We start from the raw sequence: 19,487 nt of genomic DNA on the forward strand, positions 1-19,487 counted from the left end.
TAAATAAAACAAATTTCATCATATTTGTTAAAAGTAACCATGTTAAAATATTACCAGAAAGTGCATGCTGCAACGGTAGCCCTCCGAAACCAAAACCTCCACCTAAAGAGAAGAAACAAAAGAAAGAAAAAGAAAAGAAGACTAAAGACAAAGAAGGTAAAGAAGGAAAGGATGGAAAGAAAGATGGCAAGAAAGATGGAAAAAATAAGGACAAAGATAAGAAAGAAGACAGTGGAAAGGACAAGACAGCCAAAGAGAGCAAAAAACATAGCCAGTTCCAGGTTCGTGTAATGTATTCAATCATCTATCGCACATCATCAGCACATCCAATAAAATGTTTATAACACAGTTATCGTATCACATGGTCACTTCATTGTGTTGTTCTGTGTTAGTTAACATATAATATCTTCACGTATAATTTTTTTATTATGTGATTTTTTAATTTTTGTGATCCTTTAGCACTCTATCGCAAATTTATTTATAAGCTTTTCACTCAACCCTGATTTTTGTAAATGCTTCGTTAGGACGTGACTGGCGCATGAATCCCCTTTTTGTTTATGCCGCCTACTTTTTGTTTTTTCCATATCATTTGGGCAGGAGGTGTATCCCCGTAAGATGCGTGATAAAGTACGACAACAACAATTGCAAATACAAATGGCGCAATTATATGCCTCAGAACAGGTGAGGTATATCTAGAAGATCCTGCTTTATCATATGCGTATTGTATTATCACGGAAAGCTTTGGATGTGCTGTTGTTCTATCGTGTGTGATTGCGAAAATGTACAATGCTTATTTACTCGGCTATTACACTGTTTTTGCTTTATCAAGTAGTAGATTGTTTTCATAAATCGTTAAAAACGCGTTATGCTACTGTGTTGAATGTACCCCAACTTATTTATTTTATTATATAATAATAACATTTTTTTTCTTCATTCACTAATAAACCTGCAGATACCATTGCAAGTTTATATAATTCTTTTTTATATACGATACGTTGTGTTATAGTGGTTTATAAATATTTCAAGAATGGATGATAAAATATTTTTTTTAAATCCCTTTTGAATCCTTCTGCAGCAACAAGATGTCGTTGAGTTGGAAGCAGGACCCGTGTCCCGACCTATGCGCCGTCGGAAAACTTCTCAGAACGAACATAGCCATGGTAGCTTCTTCCTAAGAATCGGCGCTATTGGTAAATAGAACTACTATGACGTTATAGACATTTCTTTCAGATTTATGCTTACAAAAATTCTGAACATTTATATTTTGTGTTTACAGCTTTTGGCCTAGGAACAATGATATATAACGGCTTGGAGTTTGGGACGTTCTTCGAATTACCCTTGGAGTCGCCTTGCTATTTGATTTTGAAAGGTGTTAATCCAGTTCTTCAAATGGTGTTTACTTTCATGCAAATGTATTTTATATTCATGAATTCAAGAGTGAGTACTTACCATATTTATTTCTATGTTATACATTTGTAAGGAAAAAAATATGAATGCTTTATTCTTCTTATTTTAGTTAAATATACATCGATTCAAAGTTATAGCAAGATTCGGTTTGATGCATGTTGTGGCTACTAATATATGTGTCTGGATAAGAACTCTAGTCCTGGAATCACTAAAGGAAATTACTGATTATCACGTAAAGAACCCTCAGGGTGTTCCTGGAGAAGGCGTACTGGGAAGTAAGTTTTTATTTTGAAGTATCACCTCATTTAAGATGTAATTTCAAACAATAAAATACCTAATAAATTAATAATTTCAAGAAGTTATCCGAAAACATACGTTGAGACATTCTGGTAAAGTTTTCGGCGCCGTTACTACCGCTGCGACTACGATTGCTTCAACTGCAACTACTATTGCGAAATCTACCGGAGAACAGATTTTAAATGCAATCTCTGTTACAACCTCTATTCCTACAACGACTCCCACTACGAGTAAGTTTCGGATTATATTTATCCATTCTTATTTGTTAGATACTGCATAACTTCCTAATAACATAATTAAACCCTTCATTTAACTGCATGTATGTTATTAAAATGAGCATTGGACTAACTTTTCAGCGACTACTACTTCATCATATTATAACATGGGTGGTGGTTCCAATCCTAAATCAAAAATAATTGACACAATAAAGACCACTTTAGGGTACGACACCGGAATAGCTTATGGTCGGGACTTTAAAGATTCATGGCCAAATGATAACCCCTTTACAACGACTTCCACTGCAGCACCGATAACTGTAGGGGCTGATAAAGTGACACAATCACAAACTGCCATGTTGGAAGTTTTCCAATGGCTTTATTCCTCTACCATGAAACCTATTGTAAGCACTATGTCTACCTTACTGATGTCAAGCACTTCTGGATCGTTACCATCAGTTAGAGATGAGTGGGGGAATAGTATCGAAACGTACCGTGTCGATGAACCACCACATTCACCAGGTTTGTCGACGGAGTGTCTTCCATCTTCGTTTTTGGTTCCCCGCCATAGAGATTATAGTTTGCGTTTATTTTTTTCTCGAGTAGGTCTAGGTGCACCTGTTTTTATTTTTAATCAATTATACATTGTACACAAGTGTTAGCATGTTGGTGTTTAGTTTCAATTGCACAAAATGAGCAAAAAAAGTATTTTTGGTTATTAAAATAAAGCCATTTATAACGTAAATCCATTGAAAATCTATTATAATATCAATTTTTCGCTGCTATATGAGTTGTCAGTGTCCATAATATAATTATTATAAAATATTCCGATTAAACTTACGTTATTTTTGGAGACTTTTATTTTTACTTTATATATCGTTTTATTTATTTTTTATTACTGCTTATCTTGCTTAAAACTGAATTAAATATTAATTTATGTTTGTAGCCAACAACGCTACAGAAATCTTTGAATCATTCGACAATCTGAATCCTGCTGCTTTAATAGCCAACATCGATAATAGTACAGTATGCGGACGAAACCCAATCATGGGGACCATTGTTTCGGATTCAGCTCCTTATCTATATCCATTTATCATCGAATATTCTCTGATTGGGGCTGCTGTAATTTATGTTATGTGGAAACATATTGGACGATATCCCAGGTAAGTTTACAAAAATTAACTTTATCATTTCTCTCCGTATAACCAATAGCTTAGATTATTTTTAGATATATGCAATTTATCCAGGTTTTTACTGAAAAAAAAATCATTCACACCTTTGCACGATTAGTACACCACTAGTAGCACTAACACCAAAACCATCGCATACGTTAATGACGTGTGCGTACGTGTTTGGTTACAGCGTGGCCAGCGATGAAGATCTGGAAAGACGTCTGGAGGCTGTTCTGTCCCGCAGGGCAGCAGCGTTAGCGGCGGCTCAGCGTGGCAATCGTGTTGACTGCGCTGGTGCATCGAAGGGACTCTTCTGTGGCCTCCTGCTCCTGGTTGCTTCTCTCATCTGCTTGATTCTCTTCTTCGTCCTGATAAGACATCAAGAGTTGAAGCGTTTATCGATTTATTTAGCAGATGTTTCCCATTGTGCGCTGATGGTGCTGTCAATTTTTGCTATACTTATTGGATTTATTCGGTAAGACAATCATTTATTTTATCATCTAAATATATGTTTTTGTAAAATTTTGTTGTAACGTGAATCACAGTAATTTAAAGGGTTTTGCTTAACATATTCTCAGTGTTAATATTAGAGTAGGTAATTTGGTTTTAACACAGACATTTAGAAGCAGTGTTTTACTTTTTTTTTATTCTCCTTTTGTTTGTGTTTAATTTATTTGTTTATTGTGTTCATTTATCATTTTTGTTTTTTCCCTTCCGTTCTTAACTCCATAACTTCCCGTAACATTCCTTAAATCCTTTTACATAATTAATATTAATTGCTCCAATTAAACTTCCGGCACATTTCGTGCACTCTCATAAATTGTTAATAACAATGATCACGAACGGTTTTTGTTAAAAATAAACACACATTTTTCTTTAAAAAATTTTAACTTACATGTTTACCGGTTTTGGTTAATCTATAATAATGTAGTGGTAGAAAAATGAAATGGAGCTCAAATCCTTCCTCCTGTACCGAACCTCTTCGCAGGGTGCAATCACTGAAGTTCCGCTCAGAAGAGCAATCGGACTTGAATGATATTCTTCTACGTGTCTCGGCGTTTGGACTCTTCGTGTATGCTGTATTTAGTGTCATTGCTGGCGGCATGGGCGCTTTCACCCACGAGCCCAATCTTCTTGTCATGATTACCGGATGCTTGAGTGTTCTTCAGGTAATATAATATTTAAAAAAAAAACTACTTGTCACGGGAAACTTAAAAATTTGAATAATCTAAAGTAAAAATTTTTAATAAACTTTTTTTTTAAAACAAAAAAAAAGCAACTGTAACAATTTAAAATATATGTATATTGTTTTTAAAAAACATTGGAAAATTTTAATTTTGATACGCTTTATAAGTTTATGAATGTGCCATTCCTATAATTAAGACATCTTTCAAAAAATGAGTTGGTCCTGCTATCTGATATATATACATAAATTTAATTCGTTAATTTACTGTAAATCTATGCTATCTTTCTTACAGGTTGTTCTGCAACTATTATTTATTGCGGATGTCTCTCGTCGCCGGGTTCACCTTCCCGAACAAGAACGCAGCAAGCCAGCTCGTCAAGCTGTTACTTTCCTGCTTATTTGCAATGTCACCATGTGGCTGATCTACACTTTTGAAGCACAGAAAGTTCTCGCTAACCCGGTAAATATTTTATACTTTATACAGTAAACATTTAAAATATAAGTAAGCATATGAGAAAGATAATCAATCTGAGGCCTTCAATAATTAAAAACAAAAAATTGGTTCTGTGTAAATCATGACTGCGTGGAATGGGCAATAGAATGATAGTAGCATTTTCTCGTGAAAATGAAATTCCGATGCATTCCTTACACTGATAGAGGCAATAAAACGGTTATATGTACGTTTTATAGTCAAAATTAACCAGTTTTTAATGCAATTATTTACAATATATCTTTGTATTTTGTTTCCTTTTACAATTAATCAATGGCCTATACATCAGATAAAATTCATACAATAAAAATCAATCATATATTCCTATTTTAAGAGAAAGCGCTGCAACTTTGGACATACTTTAGGTTATGGTAACAAAAATCTTGTCATTTATTTCGTTTCATGTGTAAATAAATGCTTTAAAATAATATATTTCAATATTTTTCTTAATCACACATTTTGAAACATTCAAGGTTCAACTCGATTTCTACGGATTCGTCGCCTGGTCTCTTGTCCAACGTTTCACACTCCCGCTTTGCATCTTCCATCGTTTCCACTCAGCGGTTACTCTCGCTGAAATATGGAAGACTAGCTACAAAGCGCGCTTGGAGTGAACGACATCAGCTGCAGGACGTTAAGAAACAAAGTCCAACATTTTCAACGCCCTAGGTTGAACAATAAATTTCGTCCTGGTCCGGGGCAGCAATTTTAAACTTAGGTTGGGTATGACAGTTTCATGTTTGGATAGGTAATTCCATATTCATAGTCGGTAGGTAAATAGGAAGTAATATTGAAATGACTCTCATTTTATGAAGTAGAACAAGATAAGTAAGTACCTAATTGCTTTCCCGGAATGAGTCGTAAATCACAATATGTCAGTACAGAAACTATAACTAGATTTATTTGACTCCCAGTTAATAAACGTTTTTTTTTTTTTTTTTTTAATTCTTTATCACATTCCGCAATACAATAGTTTTGCATTACATTTAATTTGTGGAAGACTGAATAAAAAGAATGCATAAATTCGACAAATACGTATTAACCTATTGCTCATAATCAAAATTTAATTAATAACCAGTTGTGAAGAGTTCCCTCCTTTGTTAGAAGTAATTTGAGTGCCATGGTTTTAGAATTTAAGACGTTTTTAAAATTCGACAATATTTTACATTCATTGGTTTATCGTCAGTTCGGTTAACGAAAGCAATAGGAAATTAGGGGCGCCTTAATTTACTATCAGAATTAATAGTGTAAAACAAATAATTTACCACAATTTCAATATTTGAGAAGCTTAGGGTATTTTTAAAAATTAGAGATAATTATATAAAAGTATCAAAAGATTTATTAGAGCTACGTAATTATTTGATATAGAGAAGTAGGGTTATATTACATACGAATATTATATAGTTGACGTGCCGAAATGAATATCTTATTAAATGTACTTAAAGTTACAGAAACATCAGATTGTGAATTATTAGCAGTAAACTGCTTGACATGTTGGATATTTGATTTTATTGCAAGGGGCCAGAAGATCTAAAACATTTATCACTATTTCGCACACTTCTTAAGTATAACGTATTATGTATTTAGCGTTTTGGAATATTTATTATTATATAAAGTAACAACTTTTTAGCTATTATATAAGTTGTCTATATGTGAAGCTTGAGAGAACTAAGCATATAATTTGAAAAGTTCGTTTGGTCAATTTGTGTATTATCACAATTTTTGATTCCTTTGCGTTAAATCTCACTGCAAATATTTTCGTAACTAACTTTATGTGCAATCTATTTTTATAGGCTGACTTATTATGGTAGGTAGAAACATACCTATTCGGAGATTGGAGTTAACGAACGCGTTATGCGCAATATCATTTCTACTTTACAGATTTTGTATAAATAGGTCATATAAAATTATTTATAATATATTTATTAATTTTGTAATTAACTTTAAGATTTAATTGTCTGGTTTATCCTAGAATCAGGGGTGATGTGTGCTCACATTGTGAGATTTTGAGTGAATGTAGTTCGGAGTTTTGAATGGTATAATCTTTACGATCGTAATAATTCTTAAAATCTAGTACTTTATCTAAATAAAGGATTACGCGATGATCGCTATCACTTTATGATTAAATATACCTAGCATCTCGAAACATTCGGCGGTATTATGGTACGTATGCGTGTTTGGCTTGTTTTATCACTGCCGATATAATATTTAAACCACATTTTAATAGTAAGTCTTTGATAAATCTATACTATTTCTAACTTGTTCAATTTTGTAGTGATATTTACTGTGTACCTAAATGTTTGGAACAAAATGTACCGATGTTTGTATCTTTAGGTTTAAAATTATTAAGTGGATACTCAGTCAGTGTTATAGATACTTACCAAAAATTAAAAATTTGGATCCTCTACATATTTAAATATATGATTAATATAAATGTCTATTTGAATAAATTAAATAATACTTCTGTGATTGTTAGTTTTATTTTATATTTTATTTGCTGTTGGCAGTGTTTTAATGGAACATTATAAATTAAAAAAAAATATATTTATTGTAATTTATACATATTATGACAAACAAAGAGTGAAAAATAAAAACAAATAAGCCTTTAGTTTTTATTTTGTATTAATACTCTTTAAACTTTATTATTTGATATTAGAAAGGCAAAGCTTACCTAAAATCACAATTACTATTGCGTTCTTGTTAAATACGTCTGCTGATTTATCATAGATATCCAAAAATAATTAAGTATTAAGTTTATTGAGCATATTACAATAATATCTACTAAATGTATGCTGTGAGAGATTAAGAAAAAAGAGTATTCATATATCTTTCATCTCATATTAGGGTTATTGATTGAACTACTATATTATATAAATTACCTATACAATCAGGACAACATCAAAAACCCTATTTATTTTGCGCATTTTAAATGATTTAAAAGTAAAATTCAGTTTCATTATATTTTTAGTAATATTTTATATTTTAATTATATGAGTTACTTAAAAAAATGTGATGCATATTAATATAAATTATTATTAAGCATTGCAACTTCGAGAACTATTTTTTTGTCTTTTCTATATCAAAATGTCAATGTTAATTTGACAACTGATATTTATGATTTCATATATCAGCTGTCAGAAATTAAATATTAATCATAGGCCATTGTATATTTCGGTTTTCGTAATTTGCTTCGATTACTTATATGTATTTATATTTGCTCAATATTTTATATTTGTGCAAATTGCTTTCTTAACGTATCCTATAACAATATTGCTCAAGTATTAGGGTTCGTCATTGCTACTTAGTTTCGAATTGGTTGTGGGCAGTGTGCGTAATTGATGGGAGGATAAATTATTATTAATTAAACAAATATGATAGAAACATCATTGTACTATTCCAATTAAGATTCATTGATGAATGTGTAGAAGCATAAAATCGATTTAATATGAAAATACGAGTTGGACTATTGTTCCTTTTCCTAACGTGTGCTAAAACAACGGAAGATGTTTACAATAGAGCAAACAGCGATGCCAATTTAGATAATGTGTATAGATATTGGCCTTCTAGTCGGTATAATGCAAAAGTAATGCAATTTCGTAAACGAGAAGCCGATTCATTGCCAAAACAAATTAATGACAATCCTGATACAAAATCATCTACAGTGAATATAGATGCAGCCCAGCACGTCGATGGATCTAATACCCAACCACAAAATGATGTCCCCAATAAGGAAATTGCAGCTAATAATGAGGGTATACCTCCACACGATGGACTAAGTGAAGGTGGAATTGGTAAATTAAATGTTAATCCTTTGCCACCATCACCTGCTCAAGCTGACACAAAAATACAGAGCAATAGTAGTGTATTGGACAGTCCTAAAGGTAAATTTATTAATAATTTATGTAATATTGTTTTATTATTGATTAATTATTCATTATAACAAAATTTATGCATTATATCCGAACTTAGTATACATGCTGGGTTTTATCACTTATAGCATATTATACTACAGTTTTTGTATACATACAAAAATTAAAATTAAAAAATATTCTTTTTTGATTTTACAGCGATTCTTATACATTGAGTGTTTTGAGTTTTAGTAAAAAACCCACTATTGCCAAAAAAAATCTGTATGATGGTTAATCATATGACCTGTTTGTTGTCACTCATTCTTCAAAATAAATGACAATCTTATATGATCTGCAATCAGCTACTGGAAAGGTCCATTATACTGATTTATCTATGGCAAAATTTATCAATCTGAGACAAATATTATACAGCAATAGTTGCTATGCTATAATCATAATAACTGTGCTGATTAAAAGTTGGCATAGTGAAAACTGTATGTGTGTGTATATCACACACATTAACTAAATATTCTATATTAATATTTTAATAAAAAAAAACTATTTTTTTACTCATAGAATATAAATAATATTTCAGGTAATATCACAAAGTTAAACGAGACACTTGTAAAGACAAATGCAACTGTTGCGAATAAAACTACAGCTGTAACATCTACAGAAGCTGAGAGTAGTCTTGATCTTAACAATCCTGGTGTTGTTAAAAGAGGTCTCATTGTTTTTGGTGGATTTAGTCTCCTGGCTGTTGCATACTTCATATTTTACAGGTATTTTCACTTATTACTGTTTTAATGCAGCTGTTTTTAGAAGATAACTAAATAGCTTCCAAATGTTTTAAGAATATCAAATATTCTGTTGCATGTGCTGTTGCTTCTTGTATGAGTTTTATGTAAATGATTTCATAGATTATTACCAATATTGTATACTTATAAAAAATTGAGAAATCCTTTTAGTTAAGTTATGAAAGTTGCCATTCAACTCAGATTATAACAATGTCAGAGTTCAAATAGATAAACATATTACTATCAGATACTTGTTATTACATTATTTATAAGCAGTATCAGAGAAGATAAGGAGACACAACATTTTATTATCCTTTTAGTATAATTCTCTCTAAAATTAAATATATCTTGGAAGTCTCTTGCTACTAAATTTTGTTTATTAGCTGTCTGCATGCCAAATTTGAGAACAATTCAACTAATTGTTTTAAATTTGTTTAACAAAAACTGACAATTATTTAAGAAGTTGCCTACTAAGCTTCTATATTATACTGCTATCTGCCCTATACAGACTAGTAATTACTAGCTACCTTTACCGACTTATTCTAAGTATAAAATTGATTTATTAGTAAGAACCACTTTTTTATTAAAAAGCATGCTATTTTCTGCATCTTCTATATGTATATTTGGTAGTCAAACGTTAGAGGTGCATTTATTATGGTCATTATTTTTCATACAAAGAAAATGAAGTAAATTCATACCCTCAGTCTTACATATGACCATAGACCACTTTCATACAGAGTGTGATTAATAGCACGTACAAGAAGGTTGATGTGTGATAAGTGTAGCTTTGGTTAAGCAAACTGCATAATCAAACTATGAATCAAATGTTGTACTTATTGCACCATTTTTATATAAGGAAAATAACTTGTAATTTTGATAAATAAATAATAAATAAATAAATATTGAAGAATAAATAATAGTTAACACATTACATGTATTGATCTTTTTAAGATTGTTTGTACTCTTGCTATACTGATTTAAAGGGATATTAACCTGTTATAGGTTAATAAGTTTCACTCTAAATACTTAAAACTACTTACTAACCATTCCAATAAAATATAAAATTCCATTAAGGAAATACTATATAACATGAGAATTTCCTTATGTAATAAGTCTATCATGTGTTATCATTAATGGGTTTCAAATTTTTTAAATTACAGGAAAAAGAATCAAAAATATGATAGTGGCAATGCACACAATACAAATGATGCTAATCAATTCAGATATGGTGTCCTCCAGTCGGATGACCGAAGAGACAATCTTGAACTATCTCGAATACCACTAACAATGGAATCTGATGAAGACGAGGATGAAGATTTGGAAATATTTGACTTAGAACAAAAGAAGAAATCTCTCTCGTATGTTAATCTTCAAACTAACGATGAAGACATTGTCTTGCATAGTTCTAAGGATGAATCAAAGAATAATCTGTTGTTAGATATAGAGGATGGACCGTCTGATACTTTAATTAATTGGTCTAGTAATGGTAACAAATCAATATTATAATTATAAGTTGCCTGTGTTTGTACAAAGAATACCTGTGTTAAGAAATAACATCTAGTAATATTAATCATTTATAATGTTCACCGAACTGAACAGAACCAAAGTAAACGAATAAAGTTCATAATTTTTTAAAGAAATAGACAATCAGGAGGACATAGAACATGTTGCAAATGTCCCTAGCCAGTAGGAGCATAGACATTTTTTAAATTGTTAAATAGTGTTGAATCAATGCTACATAAATAATCTAGTTTTTTTTAAACAGGATGATATTTAAATAAAAATAGAATATTTTGTTTATTAGATTCGGTAATAAAATTAATGATTATAACAACTCAGAGTTAAACAATAATTTATAAAATATTTCAAGAAATATATAGAATCAGTGACTCTATTAAAGATTACACAATGATAAATAATATATAAACCGTAGAGGATTTCTTTAAAAGTCAAATGAATATTCCATTTATATTTATTTCAATATTGCATCTATTTGAATGATAAAATCTGATGATTTGTATTCATGTGTACTTAGTTTTATTTTAATTATCTATGAAAAATCTTGATTTTTTTAAGAACACTAAATATTGTCTTAAACCAGAACTTAGTTCACTCATAAATATTCTTCCACTCATTAAGGTAATGTTCTCCACTGAATAAGTATTTCTTCATCAGAATCAAAATCAATGTTAAATCAATGCTTTTCCATAAACAATATTGGTATCGAAAAATTTGTTATATTTAATAAGTGTAATAAAAAATTAAATTAATTTTGTTTACACAATCAAGCAAAAATAAATAACCTTTTCAATTATTATTTTTTGTATAGCTATTTCTGTTTGTAAGTAAATTTATGTGCTGCAACAAACATTTATATATTAATTGCTGGTATTGTGTCAGTAACTGCGTTTTATTAGCATTTTCAATACTGTTTTTGTATTAATGTTAGAATATAATAATTAATTTAAAATACTGTTTAAATATTCCATACAAATCGTATGTATGCGATGTTGCATTTCTTTTCAATGTATATGCATTTTATATTTTGCTTAATAATCCTTTTTGTAGAAAATGTGTGTTTTCGAAAGTTTGGCTGTTGCTTTAGTAACGATTAGAGAAAATTTAAAAGTAATCCTTATAAAACAATTTTTTTAAAAGATTGAAAATCAATTTGTTTAATAATATTCCATTTTTATTATTAAGTAATTACTATTGTTAAGAAAAAAATATATAAAATTTTAGCAATAACTTCGGCGAGTAATTTAATAATGATTTTTAAATGTATAAAAATATTTGATTACAGTCATACATGGTTCATACATTTACTTGACTGATGATATGTATTTACTTCCAATACAATGTTACAAAGTTAAGGTGCCTTTAAATGGCAATATTTTCCTGCAATATGTGGCTGATATGTTCGAAAACGTTGCATGTCCGTTACAGCAATATTTTGTTGCAGGAAATTTATATTTCATCAACAAAAATAGGACCCCCAATATTTTATAATAGAAATGCAGTAATATGACTGTAGCAATGTCACTATGAAGAGAAACGACAAAATCATTTTGTAGGTGTCACTAATTTAAGCATAAACATAGGTTTTCTACATTATGTTGGGAGAAAAAATTCAACGCAACTTTGTTCCTTGCCGTATCGCAATATTAGGTTCATGTAATTTTTTTGTTAGTATAATTATTTGATTGTGTGTAGCTGTGTCTCGGTGACTTATTGTGGGTTTGCAAAGTGTTACTGAAGATTGCATGGTTCGATCATGGTTGGTTTCCCCGAATTCAGCAGTTCTCAAACTTAGATATTGAATATCTAACTCATATTGAACATCTATCAAATTATATTTTTTTGACATAGGATAATAATGCTGATAACACCACAACAGCGACATATTGCTGTGAAAATTTGATGTACGCCTAGAAGTTTTATTTTATAGATATAAGACTTAATATTCTTTTGAAAATACTTAATTGTATATGGCTGTTATTTTTTTTTTTTTTAAATAAATTATTTGCAGTTTACAATAATGTGATTTGCGAACTATCTCATTCTGCATCTTAGAAGTCATTTAAGCTTTGGACTGTGATAGTAGACGAGAGAATAGATAAATTATTGTACAAAATATATTTTTTCATTGAAGAATTATTTTTTTCGATTTGTGGATAAATGTGCATAAATGAAAGTGTTCGCTCTACTTCTTACGCCTAAAACTGTTACACTTCTAGTATTGTAAGGCTGTTCTTATATAATTAAAATGTCTAATATTTTCTTTCATGTTTTTATAAATCCTTTATTTTTCACCATGTTTCGTGCCACTTAACATTTACATAATAATCAAAAACGAGAAATGCAGGTTGGGACATTGGTGCTGTTAGATATATTAAATATTCTACACATCGTCAATGCACTACCAACCTTAGGAACTTAGATAATAATATGTCCCTTGTGCCTGTGTGTGCTGTGTGTACTGCAGTTTCACTTAGCCTTCAAACTGGAACACAACAGTACTAAGTAATGCTGTTTGTCGGTGGAATAGCTGATGAGTGGGTGGTACCTACTGATTGAAATATAAAAATGTATAAGTTAACATCAAAACCGCATTTACTAAAACGGCCACAAAACTTGTTTAAGAAAATCGTAGTAAGTTAATTATTTTTTTAGTATAGATGGGACTAGTTTTTTCACTTTGGTAGGGCTTTGTGCAAGCCCGCCTGGGTAGGTACCACCCACTCATCAGACATTTTACCGCCAAACAACAGGACTCAGTATTGTGTTCCGGTTTGAAGAGTGAGTGAGCCAGTGTAACTACAGGCACAAGGGACGTAACAACGCCATTGTCTATGGACAGTGGCGACCACTTACCATCAGGTGGCTCATTTGCTCGTCCGCCTACCGATATCATGAAATAAAAGAAATAAAATAAAAAATAATGAAGAGGAAATGTATTTACGCATTCCGCAGTCCCAGTTGGAGGTCTGGGACGGGTATGTGGGACAACCCCCGGGACCCTGTCCCGTATTACTCACTAAAACCACCTCGGGTTCCCGCCGTGCCGTATAATCGTGAAGCTACGGGAACGTTCGTGGCTTACCATCACGGCCCTGCCATAAGGCGACTGGATGTATGAATGCGCGCCTTCCTCTGCCTCCGTCCCATACCGTAATACCGTGACGGACTCCCCTAAGTCCGCCACTGGAGGCTGGGTGTTAGGAACTGCGGATAAGGTAACTGGCTCCGCCGCTAACCAGCACTGTGTAACCACACCGCTAAGCTCGTCACGAGCCCTCCATTCTTGCCAACCAGGAGCGACCCCGTGGTATATCGCCGCATCAGTCGTTAGCCGTGTCCGACGAGTAAGCTCGTCGACCTCGCTGCCCAGGGTGCACCACGTGGAGGTGACTGACTTGCACCCCAGATATATGGCAACCTACATAACTCGAGAATATGCAGTTATTTTGAGATTAATTTATTTTTTTATCGTGATTACTTTATTTTTTCAGACACGATTGGGGGTAAAATTATCAGTAATAATTATACAATCTACTAAAAAAAACTGGAGTAGTTACAAATGATAAAAGTTCTGAAGTAATACAATCCTATAAGGAATTAAAAACTCTTGGCTGTAACTGAAGTAAGACCAGAAGTTTTAATATTATTTTTAGATCACACAAATATTAACGATTAAGGAGGTCACGCAGGTCCTCTATGACTCGAATAAATCTATTAATTTCCCTATGTCCAAAAGTACCTACCTAGTAAAAACCAGACTTTAAATGAGATTAAAAAAAATACATAGTTTGATCAGTAGCGGCGCTAGATCTAACGTGGATGCCGGCGGTCAGCGTCACGTGGCTCACCAACAGTCTGTCAATAAATAAAATTATTTCAGTCGAATGAGCTGCATAACACCATATACCATATGACGATATATGAGAATATGAGTTTTATATTATATACATCGCATAAGTTTTATGACAGATAAATGAAACAGAAATAATTGTAGAGTTCCCCGAGGCTTTGGATTCCAATTCTTTTGAGCTTTGATCGACCAATGGTGAAAAAAATTGTTTTAACGAGCTGCTCCCGACGTTGTTGCGCGGGCATTAGATAGTGATATTTTTGATAATCCCTCGCGAACAGTATAATTTTTTAAAAGAAATTTCTATAAATATATAATTTATCACTATGTCGAATAACCAGTAAAATATTTTTTTTTTACGATAACCGTGGAAAGCGCTTACCAAATAAACATATAATAATTATCAAGTTTATTTTTTAAATAACTTAAAACCTCGTCTTTTAAAACACACTTAAAAAATGTACGTCTGTCTCATATGGACTCAGTACGTATTAAACATTATTTAAATTCGTACTGGAACACTATTCGTGGTATAGAATAAAAGTTAGCCATGAAATCGACCAATATTTCGGAAAAGCGCTGCAAAACAAGCAATAATAGTGTTGCATACGAACTCTTCCGATATTTCTAATACAAACAGCAAAATTCATGTATCACGCTGTATAAAACCAGGTTCACTTGAAATCAGATCCAGTATACACCTACTACAAATTTACAACAGACTGTCGAATAACTTTAATAAATTATTGGTTAACTGTTACTGCAAAATGCACTTAATTAATTATATTAGAATAGATATTGTTTAGAATTTAAAAAGTTAAATAATTGTCTTTATTTCGGTGTGAAGTGTAACATTATCAGTTGTCAGTATGTTTCCTCGTCTCTCGTTAAGAGAATACCTAGAGAAAGATGATCCTGTATCATATATAATTATAATTATATTTTATACAGGTTAAAACTTTTAATATAACGGACACGACACAGTTATCATCATCTAAGTTAAATCTTTTATTTAAATACTTACTAACTTATTACATGTAAATAATCTACTCACACAATACAACATTATAAAAAAGTAGCGAGTATGCTGCATTGCCTTTATTGCCAGAAATGTGGAGACTTAGCATTTTATTTTGTACGAAAGCACGTACGAGCCGTGTCCGTCTGCGACATTGAGATAAACGAACCGGCACATTCAACTACGGATGGGATAATCTTGTTGTTCCCAGTTAAATAGATACAGGGAGCGAGTATTTTTACGGAAGGTAAGCTTATTAAGCGGTGCTCACCTTGACAGGTATGTTCATTTGTTTTTTTATAATTTTAACTAAAATGATAGCAATTGAATCTAATCTAGATATATTTTGTAACCGAGTTTATTTTTTATATAAGTAAGTACTACTATTTCAGACATAAAATATTTATTTATTGTATGCTTTACATTTACAGTCATGTCTTAAGCCTTTATTAGTATTCCATAATTTATATCATATTAAAATAAACTAATTGTCGGATGTGTTGCACTGAGGTGCTTAACCTCTTAGAAATCGTTTTTAGGAGTCTGTTAGTGTTCTCCTGAATCCGGATTAATTATGACTTAGGCAATGTAATAAGATTCAGTAACATATTACCTATAATAACTCTCTTCGTGAGATAAACTTAAAGCTCATAAATGAAATATTTACAGTTATTTCTATTATATAAAACAACGATAAAATTATAACTCTTCATACAAAACTTTAGACATGTTCTATATACATTCTCACCTAACGCCCTCGTGATGAAAATGTTAAAAATTGATAAGTGCCTACGTTTCCCCCTGAAGCACACACACACTCAAATAAAGTCATGAAATCGCATAAAAAAAATTAGCACTGAAGTAAGTATTTGGGTGAGTATGTTAAGATGTCGACAAGTTTTTTAACAAGTATTTTAGTTGATTAAGATTAATCAATCAACGATGTAATTGTATTTAGTTATGTAAAATCAAAACAAATAATTGTTTGAAACAAATGAATGTGTGCGGTGGTCTTCGACACGTTAAGCAATGTAATAAGGACGGTCTGTAAAACAGAACTGTATGTGATCGATGTTGCCTTATTTTTGTTTCACGTTCACGCTTACCACATCTTGATGTTTGTGATGTGGTGTAAACGGAAGATTAAGCGAATTAAGCGAAGAAAAAATAATTATTGCTGGTCGTTAAAAGATTAATACCAATCGCAAAATCCACAGGAGTATATTTAGTTATATTTAGTTTTTTATAAAAAAAGATCCTATTGTTTCATGGTAGGCGGACAGATAAATGAGTGATATTCGATCACCACCACACATCACAATTATTAAAGGTGATATTCTGATTTGAAATAATTAATTCTAAGAAGCGAACTGAATTTATAAATTGTGTTTATTAACTACAAAATGATAGCATAAATAAACTTAATTTATTAATCAAATATAAAATTTTATTATTTAAATTTGTTTTAAATTGAATTATAATGAAACGCTTAAACGCTTATAACTTATTTCGTTCTTCATATAGGTCGTATTTCGTGACTTGCACCATCACTTAGGGACGACGAGGGCCGCGAGCGTAGGGTTCGGCCGGACCGGGCGGAAATGAAAAATAAACACGTCCGGACGTCGCATGGCGCCGGCCGCTGAAAATGGAGAGGCGACGCGACTTCGACGAGCTACATTATTACTGGCTGAGTTATTAAATCATGCAATAACATATGTAATTTTTTTTTTACGTATTTATTGGCAGGGCTGTTATTAGAGCGTGGAATAATCACAAACGCTTATTCTATTATTTAATATTCAATTAAATTTTGCACAATCATTAATTCTTCTTTTCTTTACTTGATATTTATTTCAAGTTTCCCAATGGTAATGAAATAAATGATTATTTATTTTAAGAATAAAAAACTATGTTTGTCAAATATGTATACAAGTTTAATGTGTATACTAAATTTTTTTCCTTATATTTCCTAGCGAGTGAGTGAGTGACTGTGAACGGATCGTGATTATTTGTTTATAGTGTACTAAAACACTTTTTTTTTAGCATTAGCCGCCTGTAAATTTCCCGTTGTTGGGCTAAGGCCTCCTCTCCCTTTGAGGACAAGGTTTGGAGCATACTCCACTACGCTGCTCCAATGCGGGTTGGTGGAATACACATGTGGCTGAATTTCGTTGAAATTCACGTGTGTCTAACATGCAGGTTTCCTCACGATGTTTTCCTTCACCGCCGAGCACGAGATGTATTATAAACAGAAATTAAGCACATGAAAATTCAGTGGTGCCTGCCTGGGTTAGAACCCGAAATCATCGGTTAAGATGCACGCGTTCTAACCACTGGGCCATTTCGGCTCACTAAAACATATTCAAGCATAATTATTAAATTGAATCTTCAGTTTCTTTTCTAAATATTAAAAATATAATATATTCTTGTAGAGAAAGCTTGTCTATTATAGTCCAAAAGTGCTCATATATTTTTATACCGTAAAGACGTCGCACGTCGGCAAAGTTTACGGCTCCCCTAATATTGAAAGTCTAGCCGATAGGCCGTACGTTTTTGTATGCGTATTAAATGAGATTCCTGTTAGTAGACGACTTTTTTGGTCATATTTTGCAATATTTCTCAAAATTATTTATTTTATATTTCGAGGAATGTGTTATATTAAATATCGATATTATATACACTTTTTTATGGTACATGTTGGCGGACGAGCATATGACCCACCTGATGGTATGTGGTCACCATCGCCCATAGACAATGGCGCTTTAAGAAATATTAACCATTCCTCACATAGCCAGTGCGCCACCAAACTTGAGAACTAAGATGTTATGTACCTTGTGCCTGTAATTACACTGGCTCACCCTTCCTTATAACCATAACATAACAATATTAAGTGTAGGTGTTTGGCGTTAGAATATATGATGAGTGTTATCTACTCAGAGGGGCATGCACAAAATTCTAACACCAAGTAACGTTTCAAGTTATAATTTTCAACATAAAGTGACCGAACGATAAGCATGTCCTCTACGTCAAATTATTTTATGTTTTTTATTGAAGATCCAGCTTCAAGTAAACATTAGCAGCCCGTAAATGTCTTACTGCTGGGATAAAGGCCTCCTCTCCTTTGAGGAGAAGGTTTGGAGCATACTCCACCACGCTGCTCCAATGCGGGTTGGCGGAATACACATGTGGCAGAATTTCGTTGAAATTAGACACATGCAGGTTTCCTCACGATGTTTTCCTTCACCGCCGAGCACGAGATGAATTATAAACACAAATTAAGCACATGAAATTTCAGTGGTGCCTGCCTGGGTTTGAACCCGAAATCATCGGTTAAGATGCACGCGTTCTAACCACTGGGCCATCTCGACTCTTAATTTCTCGGCTTTAAGTAAACGGGAACATCAAATTATTTTACAATATTTATATTTTTCAGTTTTTGTTACAGTCATCCATTGTATTCGTTTTTAAACCCAGATCAACAATTCTCATTTCAAATTCAAATATATTCTTTTTCTAATTTTATTTATAAAAAATGTCAAACCAAAAAGTATCCATTACATTTATATAATTCTTTGATTGAATATATCTCAATAAATATAAGCTATACAATCTTTAATAATTATTTATAAATATGTTATTTAAATAAAATATACGCTTACATTATGTAGTTGCAATTTTCGTCA

General features: G+C 31.9%; 2 protein-coding genes across 4 annotated transcripts in view; both read left to right on the forward strand.

Moving 5' to 3' along the window:
- Positions 1–7,195, forward strand: part of LOC125077824 (proton channel OtopLc-like) — a 54,074-nt gene extending 46,879 nt beyond the window's left edge. For 2 of the 3 annotated variants that reach the window (XM_047689904.1, XM_047689903.1), the window contains 11 exons: positions 58–281; positions 598–681; positions 1,076–1,190; positions 1,277–1,437; positions 1,517–1,682; positions 1,764–1,934; positions 2,866–3,082; positions 3,282–3,566; positions 4,023–4,260; positions 4,570–4,737; positions 5,241–7,195. In XM_047689904.1, coding sequence (XP_047545860.1) covers positions 58–281; positions 598–681; positions 1,076–1,190; positions 1,277–1,437; positions 1,517–1,682; positions 1,764–1,934; positions 2,866–3,082; positions 3,282–3,566; positions 4,023–4,260; positions 4,570–4,737; positions 5,241–5,381 — 1,970 coding nt within the window. In that variant the 3' untranslated portion in view covers positions 5,382–7,195. The remainder of the gene's footprint in view (positions 1–57; positions 282–597; positions 682–1,075; positions 1,191–1,276; positions 1,438–1,516; positions 1,683–1,763; positions 1,935–2,865; positions 3,083–3,281; positions 3,567–4,022; positions 4,261–4,569; positions 4,738–5,240) is intronic. The other variant, XM_047689905.1, reaches the window with a different exon arrangement.
- A 711-nt stretch (positions 7,196–7,906) lies between these two features.
- Positions 7,907–10,970, forward strand: LOC125077827. The gene is made up of 3 exons (XM_047689912.1): positions 7,907–8,648; positions 9,211–9,397; positions 10,573–10,970. The coding sequence occupies exons 1-3, from the start codon at positions 8,213–8,215 to the stop codon at positions 10,916–10,918; spliced, it is 969 nt and encodes a 322-aa protein (XP_047545868.1). The 5' UTR covers positions 7,907–8,212; the 3' UTR covers positions 10,919–10,970.
- Positions 10,971–19,487: the final 8,517 nt, after the last annotated feature.

This window comes from Vanessa atalanta, chromosome 4, assembly GCF_905147765.1.
Source record: "Vanessa atalanta chromosome 4, ilVanAtal1.2, whole genome shotgun sequence".
Lineage (NCBI taxonomy): Eukaryota > Metazoa > Arthropoda > Insecta > Lepidoptera > Nymphalidae > Vanessa > Vanessa atalanta.